General features: G+C 41.6%; 2 protein-coding genes across 4 annotated transcripts in view; one reads left to right on the top strand and one right to left on the bottom strand.

The window, feature by feature from the left end:
- Nucleotides 1-1,477: 1,477 nt before the first annotated feature.
- On the bottom strand, nucleotides 1,478-15,630 carry RWDD4 (RWD domain containing 4). Of its 3 annotated transcripts, none has more exons than XR_012803433.1 (7): nucleotides 15,326-15,630; nucleotides 11,856-11,936; nucleotides 7,995-8,104; nucleotides 7,759-7,909; nucleotides 5,221-5,332; nucleotides 3,121-3,322; nucleotides 1,478-2,217 (listed from the first exon to the last, which is right to left on the bottom strand). XR_012803433.1 is itself a non-coding variant. In XM_075610617.1 (7 exons), exons 1-6 carry the CDS (start codon nucleotides 15,347-15,349, stop codon nucleotides 3,219-3,221), a joined length of 582 nt encoding a protein of 193 aa, XP_075466732.1. In that variant the 5' UTR covers nucleotides 15,350-15,630; the 3' UTR covers nucleotides 1,478-2,217; nucleotides 3,210-3,218. The 3 variants fall into 3 exon arrangements, 2 of the variants coding, with proteins under 2 accessions (XP_075466732.1, XP_075466719.1); XM_075610617.1 differs by having other exon boundaries at nucleotides 3,210-3,322; XM_075610604.1 differs by having other exon boundaries at nucleotides 3,228-3,322.
- Nucleotides 15,162-15,640, top strand: part of TRAPPC11 (trafficking protein particle complex subunit 11) — a 53,811-nt gene continuing 53,332 nt past the window's right edge. The window contains exon 1 of the mRNA XM_075610590.1: nucleotides 15,162-15,237. The gene's annotated coding sequence lies outside the window, so the exon portion shown is untranslated. The remainder of the gene's footprint in view (nucleotides 15,238-15,640) is intronic.

The raw sequence follows: 15,640 nt of genomic DNA, 5'->3' as shown, positions 1-15,640 counted from the left end.
CAAAGCATTTTGTAACAACGTGTTCTAGACACCTCCCCACAAAAGGACAGATATTCTCCAATCGAAACACTCTATGCCATATTTGCTGCAAGGAACATCTCTAATCAAAGGGGTGAAAGCAGCATTGCTTGTATTTTGTTTTATGAACAGCTCATTAATGTTATACTGTAAAACCAATAAAATGCTGCTTGCTTTATAGAAAGCCACTGATATGTATCAATACTGGACGTATTGCACAAGAGGAGGTAATGCTGCACGTGAAGTCAGAAAACACAAAAAACGGACCGTTTACGCAGGTAAGGGTTGCTGAATAGATGTGTTGCCCAAAAGCTTCCAATACTATGTAACCATATATGTGTCATAACGCCAGACCCATGACATACTTGAAAATGACACAAAAATGAAGGAAAGGAGGAGCACACAGGAGACTTGATTTGAGTTTTGAAAAACTTCAATAAGGTGTTCACAGCATCAGAGCTTTAGTGCAGATAACGTTTCAGGACTAATGTGTCCCTTCCTCAGACCCAACAGGTCTATACTTGCATGTCTTTATTAACAGTGGTGTGCCATTTATTTCTATGATTGCTCTTATACTTGAAAATGAGAGGTAACTCTCAATGTATTACTTCCTGGTAAAACATTTGATAAATAATATACTGCATGGGTTGTATGAGGTATGTTTAGGTTTTCCTAGTACCATTGTTTTAAATCGAGTGGTTGGTTACCCAAACTACTCAGGAGGTAGTATTTCTCCTGTGCTGCCTTCACCTGTCCAATTGTCAAGTCAAAAGCTAAATGTATGGATTTAATTGGCAGCCACAATGCCGAGGAGTCAAAGTAGCAGACAGGAATAGAGTATGGATCATTGGTCATATTTAATAAATCAGGGCTATTCTACAAAAACAACTTCTGACACCAGAAAACACTTAGACCATTTCACTTGAGGGGGTCGTAAGGTGTCTTCCAATATCAGGAAAGTGTCTTATGAAAGCGCATCTCTTTGTATAGGTCTATGTGCTATAAAAGAAATGAACAGCAGAGGCGGTAAACAAGTGCAAAACAAATCAAGAGAGAACAAGGCGTGGAAAAGGGACCAGGAGAATACATACAGTATTGGCCACTTCCTAATAATGCTTCTCTTGCTTTATGAGCTCATGCAGTATCCTGCATGTGAACAAGTAACTGTTATGGAATCATTCTATATACACCGAGGCAGCCTTTCAAGCAGCTAAAAAGACTGAAGTCTATCAGGAATCTCATAAAATAAGGCCCTTCGTGAAAAAAGTTGGAAGCCGTTTGGCCTTCTATTTGTTTGTGGGACACAATAAATATAAAGTAGTTGTAATAGAATAGAGTACTCTTAAAGTCACAGCTTAATCCCATAGATGTACCAAGTGGACCTCTGGTTACCCACTTAAAATGTTCTATTGTAGATTGACAAGTATTCTATATGTAGTTATTGTTAAGCCATATATCATACCTTCAAAAATACTTTTATTTTCTTTAAATGAGTTTGCAGAAGCCAATATAGATTAAACACATTGTAACTTGTATTTAGAGCTGCATGCTCAGCGGGAGAATAATTTGCACACACAAACGAAACCAGATTGTGTTTTTTTTTCTTAACAAGCGTGGCGTTTATGTACAAACCAGATTTTACATCGTCCGAGCGTGCAAGATGAAAGTCTTGGCGTTAATTCGCACGTGTGAATTTCTTAGCGCAGGCAGAGGCTCGGGTGGATGCCACGGTTATCTTTACACTTGCAGACGAGGCCCACAAATTTTCAGAAGCCTCAACTATCAGTCAGCAATTCCAACCGTGCAACTTGTCCCCGTCATTTCAGAATGAAAAGATCGAATGAATTCCACCATGTGTTTTCTGCTTTAGACATTTTTCCCCCCAAAGCATCACAAAGTAAGATATATTTTTGTTTTATCCGCTGTTATTCATAGTCTCAAAGGCAATAATTTTGACTGCAAAATATTGAATACCAGCAGACCCCCACCCCCCCCACCAGTAACACACGGTTTATTAAATAGGAAATCTACAAAAAGTGCCGTTTCTTTTATAAAATGTAATTTGACCTCTTTAATAAATTACTGCAGTAAAAGAAAAAAAAAAAAAAAGTTTGAAAGAAGAATTGACATCATGGTGTAATGTATTAAAAGATTTCATTTTCTTTATTATTCATCCTCTTTGGAGCCCGTTTTCGCGAGCTGTAATACAAAGGAAATAAATGCAGTTTATTATATATTTCACTAAATAATTCCTGTATGCGTTTGCATTGCAATGAAGAACGCAATAATGGGTTACCAATGCCATGGATATTTCTCATTAACGCAATTCTTTATATTTTAAAAGCAACCGTCCATTTTATTAACAGAACCGTAATTATCTGTTTTGTTTATTTATTTTAAATGATGGCGAAGTGCACAGATTACTGCTTACAATAAGATTTCTTATTCCTGCTAAAAATAAAAAAAAGGTCCAGTTCAAGTTGAACTGTCCTATTTAATGAGAGTTCCTATGCGTTTCAACCAAGGATCAAATGGGGTCTGAGGTTTTACAGCAGATAGGAGAATGAGCAGACACAATGGGTCAAGTGGTTCTGATCTGCTGCAAAATTCTAGGTTTCTATGCTTTCTAGCTTACTCTTCATTACAGTCATCTTGCAATCCTACTGTTCAGAGCGAAATGTATTACCAACAGAGGATAAGGTATTCTACAACCAAGGTCCTCGTTCAATATACTATGAAATAGTGTCCAATGTCTGGAAAATATTTTCGTACCATGGAATGGAGATCAACTCCAAACACTTACAGGCATCTCCACAGCATATGTAATGAAGCCTACGTACTAGCCATTTTAGCAACTCTGCAAAGAAAAACACATGGAAGTGTTCCCTTATAAATGCCCATCCACAATCTGCCCCTCATCAGTCATGTTTCATGCAGATTATCATCAATGATCATCATTTTAGTCCCTGCCCATCACTGGTATGGAGATCAATAAAAACATAACTTTCAAGTCCGCTTGTTTAAATAGTATTGTGTGGTCAGAAAAGCTTTAATAAAATGTCCAGGGTCAGGGAAATAAAGAAAGCATATTTCTATACTTACATGCTGGATATGCACCAAATTCCACAGAGCCACAGTGATTGCATACATAATACAAAAACAGAAGAGGGGACAGAATTAAAATCATTCACTGGGAGAAGTTACCTAACCTTTTCACTTCCTGGAAGGACATCTCTCAGGTTTTGAAGCATTACCTTAATAACATCAACCCAGTTCCATCCACGAGGGAGCTCGCCTTTATGATCTGGGGGATTTAAAAATATGCACATTAATTCTTTAAATAATACCGTGCTTGGTGGGGAAAAAAAAAAAAAAAAAGATTCTGCAAACCTATTTCTTCTAATCCTGACAGCAGAACAGAGACAAGCAGACAGGCTTATAGATTTAGGATACGCAAGAAACACAGCTTGGAGTATTTTAGCAATATTGGAAAACAGTGTTTGTTTTGAATATTTGGGAGTAGGTGTCACTGTGTTTTGTGGAAAGATTGTGGATAAGATTTGTTGCAAGGACTATAAAACACAAAAACAGCAGAGTTTAAGAGGCAGGACAGGATGCTGTAAAGCTGAAGAAGTTATAAGGCTTTTCTGTGGTTTTTGATATAGACTCATCTATTGTGGCAAACGCACCATTTCTCAGAACAGAGCTCAGTGTTGGGGAGATTTTCTTTTCTCGCCCATATAAAAAGAATTGCCTCTTTGTTAAAATGATCACTCACAAAGGTCATTATGTTTTTAAAACAAAAATCTGTTTGACTTCAAAATCAGAGTAAAAAGGGTAACTTTCTGTATTTTCCGATTTCATTCACATCAGTTACTTACCTTTATTTATGACACCATGATTACTTGCCAACAACCCCCACCCCCCTCGTAATTTACCAAGACAATTGAAGACCGACAAAGTCTCTTCACCAAAATGCATACAACAAAGAGTGAATATATACATATACATATCCAGCCCTGGGTAGTTTTGGGGCTATAGTTTTCTCCTGTGCAATAATCCCAGGTAAGGACAGGTTTGCCAGGTGTAATCATGGATTTTTCCCCACACATCTATGCTGTGCAGTAAAGCAGTGAAGATAGTGTCATCAGGCTCTGTGACCAATTACAGTGACACAGGGGTGGTGCCTATTGGAGTTACTTATTGCATAGCATATCCTGAATTTAGTAGTTCCTCTCCACCCTGAGAGAGGATAGTCAGTCCCAGCAAGCTGCCAGGGCTCTGGCAGGCTTCGTGGCCCTCCCTCTGGGAGCGGCGAGGGAGACTATTCCTTTTACTCCACAGGGAGTAAGAGAAGAGCAAGGACAGCTTCTAGGGCCCTGACTAGGAGTGGTGTTCAGGGACTTCCTTCCGGTGACAACAAAGTGATGAGCGGCTAAGTGACCGGGCTGCATGATGGGCAGTCTGTCATTGAAGGAGGAAATAAAGTATATCTTTGCTAAAGAACCCTTCTCGCCCGAGCCGGGAGTCATTCAGGGAGGAGTTGCACAAAGAGGTTCTCCTTCAGAGATTCCTCCCTACTACGCTGGGGATCTGTTGGAGATGGAGGCGCTGTACCAAGAGTGAGTATGACTCAGCCATACCTCGAAAGCCAGTCCTGATATCATCGCGGGAGACTAAGGGCCCCCTGTTGCCAGCAGGTTTGCACCACATGCACTCAAGTAACCAGTACAACATTTCTCCTAGGGTACCCGACATGAGATTGGGAGGGGGGAGAAACAGGGTTACATATATAAAGATGTCGAATCAGCTACATTTACAGGAGCAATCCACTATAATCATCAAAACAATATAAAAGGTCTCTTTTTCTACGGCAACGTTTGCTGCTGTTTTTAACCAATCATAGCTTTTTTAGATTTGATTGTTGAATATTTCCCTCCCCTCACATTTGCAAGGCCAAACACACCCACACAGGCCACCCACACCAACAGCAGTTGCCATGACAACAGCTGATGAAACCTTGGCAAAAAAAAAAAAAAAGATTTCGAAAAGGGAAAAAAAATGTGCAACATAAAATGATCAGGTTAAGACTTTTTGGAAGGATTTCTGTTTCAACCTATTAAACAGGCCACTGTGCTTAGCTCAATTGTGCCGCTCTTACTGAAGCAAAAAACTTTCCTTTTTCCTGCATTATTTACCCACCTGTTTTGTCCGCTAGTTTTCTCTTTTGTGATTTTGACAGCTGCTCCTTTTTGTCTCTTTTCTTACCAGAGGTTAAATTTGCTGGATCTAAGCTGCCATCGTTTCCTAATGTCTGAAACAGAGAAGATGGGAATAAAATGGCATCAGACAAAAGGGCGACCAAGTCCATAAAACTCGCTTCAAAATGAGAACAGAGGGATTAAGAAAATGTATGCAACGGTCCCAAACTTCTGGTTTCTGACCATTTAGGGGGAGCGCATTTTATACACGTTTTGCTGTGGTCTAAATGAGCGTACCTTCCTCCAGGGCTGAAGAGGACAATGCTATCCACTCCCATCACATTAAGGATGACATATCAAATCAGGAGAGCTCCACACTTAAACGTGATCTCCTCTTACAAACAGAAGCTCAATATGTGCAAAACTTTCGCATGAGATTGCGGCTAACTATGCAAAACATGCCCTAAACTCACACACGCACAAAAAAAACAAAAAAAAACCTTTGAGATACAGGACGCAGAGAGACACTAATTTTGTAGATATAAAAACGTGGAGAGATACCTGGGAAATATACTCTGCATATTTAAAATTGCGTTATATCCCAAGTATCTGCGGTATCTCTCCCCGTGGAGTGTTTTGGGAGGTTTAATAGTACCCATTGACTTCTATATTAGTCTCACCCTTATCATAGAAAAGGGACAGGGAATGAGCCTAGGCAAAACAAGGGCACTACAACAAGAGAGCGTATGAGGGAGAAGCAGAAGTTAAGTTAATGGCTTCCGTCTCGTGGCAGAGACCAGCAGCAATCCCGGGGTGTATTTATTTATTTATAAAATATTTTACCAGGAAGTAATACATTGAGAGTTACCTCTCGTTTTCAAGTATGTCCTGGGCACAGAGTAAAACAAATAATACATGGTTACAAGTACAGTTACATAAATGAACAGGGTATACATTATATACAAGACATTGCGTGCACAGTTAAAGAAAATATATATTATGGGCGTATTAAACAGTTACAGACCAGATTAAAATGTGAGACAGCCTTAGATTTGAAAGAACTTAAACTGGTGGTGGATGTGAGAGTCTCTGGTAGGTTGTTCCAGTTTTGGGGTGCACGGTAAGAGAAGGAGGAACGGCCGGATACTTTGTTGAGCCTTGGGACCATGAACAGTCTTTTGGAGTCTGATCTCAGGTGATAAGTGCTGCAAGTGGTAGGGGTGAGGAGCTTGTTCAGGTAGCTGGGTAGTTTGCCCATGAAGAATTTAAAGGCAAGACAGGAAAGGTGAACTTAGCGCCTAGACTCTAGTGATGACCAATCTAGTTCTTTGAGCATTTCGCAGTGATGTGTGTTGTAGTTGCATTGGAGAACAAAACGACAAATTGAATTGTAGAGGGTGTCAAGTTTGCTAAGGTGGGTTTGAGGTGCCGAGCCATATACTATGTCTCCATAGTCAATAATTGGCATTAGCATCTGCTGTGCGATACGCTTTCTGACCAGGAGACTTAGGGAAGATTTGTTCCTGTAAAGTACCCCTAAAACACCCGAATTGGCTTTTGTTCAGTAGCATTAACATCCATTGGATGAGAACTGGTCTTGCTTATGCAATTCCTAAAAGTCAGAAAACAATGTAATCTTTCCGAAATCCTCCCACTACACAAGGTCATTTCTTAAATCGAAAGTCTTTCAAATGAAGCAAGTTGACTAAAGTTGCATTCTGTTGGCAAACAGATGCTATAAATTAATACATAAAATCAACCCATTGCAAAATGAGTGAATAAGTGTGTGTGAGATGCAGATATCGAGAGATATATCTCTATCTCTTGAAGTACTTACTGCACCAAGTTATTTCCACAGATAGCGCAGATGTTTGTGCGCACCATCTCCTTTTATGCTTAAGTGTTTAATAACGCAGATAGAGCAACCATACAAATTATGTTGAACTGTAGGGGAGAAGAATGAAATAGGTGCACTCACTGGATTTATGCAACTGCCTTAGGTGCACAGCGATCATCCCCCGCTGGAGAGACCTGTACTACAGGACACATCCTCCTAACACAAGAAGGAACCGCACTGCAGAGGTGTTCATACAAACAAAACGAGGTATAATCCACACAGATCAATGTTTCGGTCAAACACACTGACCTGTGTCATCTGACAAAGGTCAGTGTGTTTGACCGAAACATTGATCTGTGTGAATTAAAATCTCTCTTTTTTTGTATGAACACATCTGGAGTGCCGGTTCCTTCTTGTTTTAGGAGGACGTGTTCTGAACTGTAGGGAAGTACATTAGGGAGAAGGAAAACATTGAAACAGAGAGTCATTTGATCCAAGAAAAATGTTTGCTAGATGTTTTCACTTAAAGATGCAGCACCTATTGTGAAGGAGCATAAGTTTATTATATATTTGTATAAAAGTAATTTTTAATTAAGAGGACAACCATTCAAAAGTTTTTTTTGTCTGTTTGTGAAGATTACAAAAAGCAGCTGGTTGCCGCAATCTTTTGAAATGCACCAAAGGAAAAAGCTGAATACTTACCAACATGTTATTGAACGGCAGGTGGTTTTCCATGAACTCTTCTTTACTGTCCTTGGCATACTCAAACAACGTGTATGTCATTGCTGTACCAAGATTGGCTTCCACTTGCTCCCGTAACTTAACTACAATGCTTTGTTTGACAGCGGGGGAACTGTTCGATAGGATTACAGTAAGTTAACATGGCAGTTTTCAGACAAGGTGAAAGATCCACGTTAAAATAATAATAAAACACTTACATCTGATTATTAAAGAATGCATTCATAGATATGTTTGGAGCAGTTTCTGGATAGGTTTCTGGCCAGGATATTTCAATAAGGAAGGCTTTCGGGTCTCCATTATCACCAACCTATTAAAAAAAAAAAAAAAAAAAAAAAAAAAAACACAACATTGAAAGATCTATACTTTAGGCTGGAAGAACAAGAAAAAACAGAATTGCAAACTCTAAATTGATCTCTCTAAAACCAGGTTTTTATGCTATTGTAGAACAGATATCTTCCTAGGCAAGTACGTCTCCGCTAATATTTAAACAAACTGGATATAATTGAAATTTCCTCTATACCCACAGGAACCTGCACATCTGGTAGCAATGGATAGAGTGAGATTAAAGTGTCATGGATTTGTGTAAACATTTTAGAAAAAAATAATAATACAAAAACACCTCATTATACAAGGAAAGCCCTATGTATATGGATGGCAAAATAAAATAAAAAAAATATTTCCTTATAGATTCTACAAAAAAAAAACAAGGAGCAGTTATTGGTTTAAATTAATCAAATTATTTTTCCATCTAAATAGTGAAATTGCAGAGCTAGAATTACCTTTTAGGCATATTTACAAGTAACATGATGTAATTAATCATTGCTTGGTATCTTCTGTATCCATAACAAACATCATTATTATTTTTTTTTATTTACATTTTTATTTTATTTAGTGAGAGTGGAATTGGTACCTGTTAAGTAATAGACTAATTTTAGTAGTGAATAAATTGGTCTTGCTACGGCACAGCATGATGATGTCCAAGGTAAGCCCTTGCCTTCCTGATGTACCACTTCTCCCCCACTGTAATGCTTCCCCCCCCCACCCTCTCTTACCAGTGGCCTTACCATCACTTTTTTTCCCATGTAACTTTAACCTGCTTGAAAATGTCACATTTTATCGTGCCAAAAATATAGCCTTTGCTCATTTAGGCATGAGACCCCCGTCCAGATCAGCCAATTCTCACCAGGTATTACCCAAGCTGCACAGACACGGCACAACATGGCGTTTTCACATCAGCGCAGCCAACCAGGCTCATTTTAAATAAGTGGGCAAGTAGGCTGAGGAACATACAAAAACAACAGCACAGGCCAACAATATCAGCAGTGTGTAAAAGGACAGAAGCACGCATCAGTCTGTGTGTGCAGGATCTCGGCACAGGACAAAGTGTCCATCCACTGTTCACACCAGTGTTTGGAGCACTGCGTGTAAGTGAATTGCAAGGCTTCCGAGCAGGAGATTTTGGCAATAGAACTCAGCAGGTATAAATGGCAGAGGGCACCATTAACCCCTTAGGAAAGAATAAAAATAAATAACTGACCTAGATGACTCCACTGATTGGAAATAAAAATCAGGCACGGTCCGGATCCGCAGTACTAGAACGCCATAGGAATTGCAGAACAAAGGATATGAGGAAGTGATCCTACCCGATTACCAACAGACCGCTTCCTACTGTTGGTGCCTCCTGGAGGCAGGATATTTGCTGAGAGGTGCAGCTTATGTGATCAATTATAGTGCTGCCTACTTAGCCACTTATCTAATCATTTGCTTATTTTCTTTACCAAGGTGTCATGATAATGTCATGAGGTATTATGTATTTGAATCTATCTGGTACGTCAGGGGTTAATGTGGTTGGTGTTTTATTATAACATTTGTTGTGGTTGTAACATGTGAAGCCTTTTTCCAGGTTTCTGTTGCGAGCTTGCACATCAGAGGGGGGGGGGGGGGGGGATTTGAAGGGTAAATTAAGAGTTTTCTTTTTCTCTGTTGTAAAACAGTCAATCTCACAGATAATTTACGACAGGGGATGGGGTTTATGTGTTTTACACAGAAAGAAAGAATATATAAGTCTGGGCAAAAATTAGATTTCAACAGCGGTGCGTTTGGACCGAACGTGTGATTTCTCATATTCTTCAACCAGTGTCCTCTCAGGGATAATCTATGGCATTTGGGATTGTGTAGGATTTTCTGTCTATGCTTATCCTTTTTATTTTAAGAAGCGGTTCTGCATTTAATTGTATGTTTCTTAAAAAAACAAAACAAAAAAAAAATCTAATAATTGTTTTTACCAAAAGGGCAGTCTCATATAGGAGACCCTCTCAAAACAATCAACTTAGTGCAGTTGACTTCCCTAGAAAGATTCAATAAACCTTAAAGTAACAATTAATTTAAATTATTGGTATCCTATTAAAAAAAATATGAATGTGTCCTCCTTCAGATCGGCTAAATTAAAGCCGATGAGCTACTTTTGTTTATCTGCTTGACTAAGGTTGGCATCATGAATCACTACACAAAAGAAAAAAACAAAAAAAAGGGGGGGGGGGGGGGAGATTTGAGAAATCGACAGTCTTTCAAAAAAGGATAAAAACCAAACAAACTTCAATGCATTTGTTTAGCATAAAAATAAAAATTCATCTCCATCTTAAAAACTACAAATCGATTTAAAACTCATGTCTCATTAAACAAAATCAACTAGGTTTAACAAAGCGGTGTGTGTGTCCTGAGAATGTGTCTAAATTCAGTGGACAAAACTTTAAAAGATTTCTCAAGTGTGCAGAAGTTCCCGCCAAAACTTACAGTCCTGTTTAGTTTGGGTACTTTGCATAATCAACAATACATTTGGCAAAATCAGCAACATTCACAATGTTTCCAAGCAGTCTCTCTCTGGGAGGAAGTGGCGGTGAGAGAAACACAACAGATTGTAAGACACATGACCAACATTTCAGCCCCCTGCTGTAACATCACATTATTTGTATAAAATGCTTATTTATTTCCTCACAATTTCAGAAGGTTAAAGCAGCAATTCTGTATTTTTTTTAATAGGTTTGAAGCAGGGGGTCTGTGGAGCGGAACCACATTAATTTCAGCTCCAGGACCTTCCCTCCCCCCCTCCTTTGCTTCCCAATACACTTAGGCTGCGGTCCAAGTACAGCCTGTGCGCACGGCGCGGCAAGCAATGTGCGTGTAAGCACCGCCCCTCAATGGGGCTGGGCCCACTTCGCACCGTCACGCAGAAGGTGCAGCCGCGCCGTGCGGCAGGGTTTTTCACAACTCAATAAAATGGAGTTTACTCCTGGCGATGGAGGCGTGGCCACGCCCCCACCGGCGGTTCACCCAATGAGGGCGAACCAGCCGCGTGACGTAATGGCCACGCCCTCGCAAATCCCTGACCATGCCCCCTCCCGTCGCAAGATTCTCCTCTCCTCACAGACCGCAGATCGCGGTTAGCGCTGTGACACGCGCCGCCCCCCCCGCCGGGCGCGCGTGTCACAGACATTACTGGGACCGCAGCCTTACTTCTGTAGGGGGTGCCTGTAGCAGCTTCGGTTGGACTGTGTGTGTGTGTGCCCAACATAAAGGTGGCTCTAAGATCCCGTATCCTGCGGGCCAATAGGAAGCTGTGATGTCATCCCTTGCTGCTTTCTATTGGCCTGCATGACCAGAACTTTTAAACCGGTGGCGCGGCTCCCGGCACCCACTACAGGAGCTAAGCATCTCGGCGAGCAGGAGATCCCCGGGGCTGAAAGGAATGCAGTTCAGCTCCGGAGACACCCTGCTTCCCACATACAGTATTAAAAAGAACAAAAAACACCAAACACGTTCTGCTCCTTTACCTAGTATGGGTGTTATAAAAGGAGATCGAACCATTAATGCCATATGTAGTCTCTTTCATGGCTGCATTTTTACCCAGAAAAGCTCGACTTTAAGAAAGACTTATTCTCAATGTAAACCGATCACCATAATGACATTTATGAATCAGTTTGCTTCTCACAAACTCTTTGTAGCTTCTAATATGTTTGAGACCATGCATGTAAACTAAATAGCAAACAACAAACCCTTACCCGGTATTGGAAACCAGAAGGTCCCAGTTCTTTAAAGCATTCATCACCTTCATAAATGGACCGCAGAGCTTCCAGTTCCATCTGAAAAAAAAAAAGCAGGAATTAGGATTACCCCTCTTCAAATTAAGTAATGTGAGGCCGAGGCCCTGCTGCACGCACCCGCACGGCCGCTCTGCTTCCCGGCGGTGCGTGCAAGTCACTGCACTGCGATCTGCAGCTGACTTTTTTTCAGCGTGGGGGGCGTGGCCAAGACAGGGGGTAATGTCCCTCTCCAGGCTGTGTGGATGTCACAGCCCCCCCCCTCGGGGAGAGACAGTGAGCAGATCTGTGCCGAATCACCCCCTCAGCAAACACGGGGAGAGGGTAGCCACCTCCCTCCCCGTAGCTGCTTCCCTCCCCTCCCCTCCTCATTGGCTGACTGCTGCACCACGTGACACGTCAGCGCTTCTGGTCACCAGAAGCTTGTAGCATCGCTGGCTGACGCGTCACAGCACACAGTCAGCCACGTCGGAAGGAGCCAGCGGGGACCTCCAGACTGGAGGAAAGGGGCTGGTGGCCCGTGGCCGCCGACCGCAGTGGGTCCTTAGCCTTAAGATGAGGCCCTAGTGTCCTACTTGGGGCTACGGTGTCAAAGGTCGATCTGCAAATTCTTTGACAAAATTCGATTTGCGGTCGAATATTCAGGTGAATGTACCTAAACCTGCTGCTGTATTTGCATCACTCTGTTTTTTCGAATGTCATAACATTTGATCAGCGGATGTTAAAACGAATATTCAAGTCGTTTTATCTGACTCCATTATCATGAATTTCCACACACATGGCCCCTCTAACGCAGAAATTCACACCTTTGCAGGGGCCGCCATGCATGAATACTCATGTGTCCGATTGGCAATTCAGCCGCGAATATTTGAGTCGGCGAAAAATTCACATCTCTACTACTGTGAGAATATGCCAATGTTTCATAATCTCATTCATTGCTCAATGACAACAGAACCAAACTATGGGATGACATCACAATGAGAATTATGTTGTCCTATTCCCCAATCCTAGTGTCCTATTCCCAAACAGCCCAACTGAATACACACACAAAATTTTCAAGCTACACCATTTTGAAAATTGTCTGAGTAATCAAGAAAGAATGTAGAAAACCACTCCATTAGGATTCCATCGGTCAAGGTCTCCTATGACATATACTGCAAGGTCTTTTTTTTACTCAAGCCCACCAACGTGTTTGTATACATTAAAACGGTTTAATTTCGCTTGGGTAACAAGTGGGCCTACAATGCATTGCTGTGTGCGGGACATCAATATACCTGACCAAGTTATTAAACACATAGCAGGTTCAGCTGCAGTATGAAGGACCTATACAATACTTTCCATCCAGAGGTAAAATCCTGCTTGTCCTGTGAGCTCATGTGTAAAATTAACAGTTTTGTTAAGCAATGGTTAAAAGTGCTACATAAAAATAAGATAAATCAACATATTTTCTGGTAACAAATAGAATAGTTACATAGTGTGCTGCCATACAGACAACCAGGAAATATTATAGCCACCCACGGCACCAACAAATGAAACTGATCTGTGGCAACACCTTAAAAACCGAGCCTAATAACCCAGGTCCCACCTACACCAGCACAATCTGCCATCACATACAGTACTTTATTGTGAAATCCTTCAACCATTTTTTTTTTGGAGAAATGTTGTCAAAACATTATCTTGTGATCTTTCCATAACAATGTTATAATTCAGACCAATCGTAACTACATTTCTTCCTTGGTTTAGTCCCAGACAGAAAACAAACAAAAAAAAACAAACAAAAAAACCCCGACATGTTTTATGGAATATATCTGGATCTAAAAAATAAATGTTTCAAAGTCAGGGCATTTTACATTGCTTCTGCGTAACTTTGGGTGTGATGGGCAATGCTTGTTTTTCCTGCTGTAGTGATAAGGTTATTACATTTATACATTCCCATATTGATGTCACATGATTTAGAAAAACAGTGCAGATGACAAGAAAATGTTAATGACAGGAAATTTCAATCTACACTACGGGTCGGTCAGTGTATACAAACGTTACCAAGACAAGTTTAAAAACTTTAGATACATAGCAGCCCGATTTTTCACATTATTTCAATTCCACAATATATTTAGCAAAATGGGACAGGGGTGTTAAATATCACACCACTCTGATGACAACTAGGTCATTCCTGCATGGGATGTGAATGGCAGTACAGATAGGTTTTATGATCCACACAGGCTTCTGCAACCTGGGTCAAATCTATTGTGAAATAAATATAAAAAGTCTATTGCGACTTCACAATATACTGAATAAGCAAAAATGTGACAACACCATGCCTACACTTTTAATAAAGCAATGTAAATAAGAAATAGGTGGTCATCGATAACATTTACGTTAAAACATTGTTTTTAAATGTAGGTATCAAAAATGAACGCCAAGTACATCAAATTCCATGAAATACACAATGCATTCACAAGAGTTTCGTTCTAACAAGTTGACGAAGGAGCCACATGGCAATGGTGCAGCGATCCCCGCATTGCTTTGATTTAGGCTGTGTCCATAGAGGGGGGAGCCGTGCACCGCCGCACTGACGCTGAGGCTCGTCTGCGCACAGGAGCGATTGCATGAACTAGCAGACAAGCCAGCGTGCGCGATCGGGAGGCGGGGCACTGACATCACTGGGCCAATAGCCCGCGAAGCACCGACGTCAACGTCACGGCGCCGTGACGCTGCTTCGCTCTGATTGGAGGTTTTCAACCGACAGCGCGCTCAGAAACAGGTTCTGCTGTCGGCTGACAATCCCAGCGCCTCAGCACGCCTGCGGACGCTCGCGGGAGGCCGCTCTCAAGACATCCTCATTGAGGATGACGGGGCTCATCGCGGAGCGTCCGCACGGCTCAGCGCTGACTGTCCTTCTATGGACTCAGCCTTAGGCAGTTATGATGTTCTGCAAAAAAAAAAAAAATCCAAATACATTAGAAACAACCTTTCTCTGAAATTGACGATAGTCAGGATTTGATGCCAGTTTGAATAAATAAATAAATAAAGAAATAAAAAGAGATACAAATGTTATCTTAAGGCTGCGCTTATAGTGCCAGCCAGCGATGTTGCTTCAAAACAAATGTATTGAAGCCGTGGCGTGCACTTATAGTAGGAGCGACAGGACGACAGGACGGCTTGGTCGAAATCGCTGGAAGTCACTTCAAATTGATTTTTCCAGCGACGCAGCGTGACGTCAGCTTCACTATAAGCGCAGCCTATGGCAGGTCATGTAGCCCTTAAAAAGTTAGAGGTGTTGCTCCTGTGTATCCCCCTCGTCAGTGCAGAAGGAAGTAAAATGCTGGTGATGGTTTCACGTGTGGTAATGACTGTCATTTCATTGCAATGCACAATACGTGTTGCTAAGTGGGGCTGCGGATCTGAGCAGATAAGACAGGCTGGTCACTCACCTCCTGGTCCTCGTTAGCAGCCATGGTGTTAGCCCACACCGACAAGAAATCAGCGCTTGCCTGAAAGGATGTGCTGTGCACCCCTATGTACCCACGGCTTTCTGTATAGGGGCAGGCCCTATAGGGCGGGTGGGTGTGCACAGGAGGGCGGCGGCTGCTGCTGCCCCCTTCTCTTCTGCAGCCCCAGCACCGGGACCCCCACGCGCACACACACTGGGTTTTAGGCAAACTTAGTAAACCTACGTCACCCCACGTCACCGCGCGGGGACACGGAACGCTCGGGTTTGGGGCCCTCGCGGCCGATTGGGCCATAGA

Source organism: Ascaphus truei, chromosome 1 (genome assembly GCF_040206685.1).
Source record: "Ascaphus truei isolate aAscTru1 chromosome 1, aAscTru1.hap1, whole genome shotgun sequence".
In the NCBI taxonomy this organism is placed as follows: Eukaryota; Metazoa; Chordata; class Amphibia; order Anura; family Ascaphidae; genus Ascaphus; species Ascaphus truei.
The sequence above is the reverse complement of the archived record's forward strand: the minus strand, read 5'-3'. Positions and strand labels throughout refer to the sequence as shown.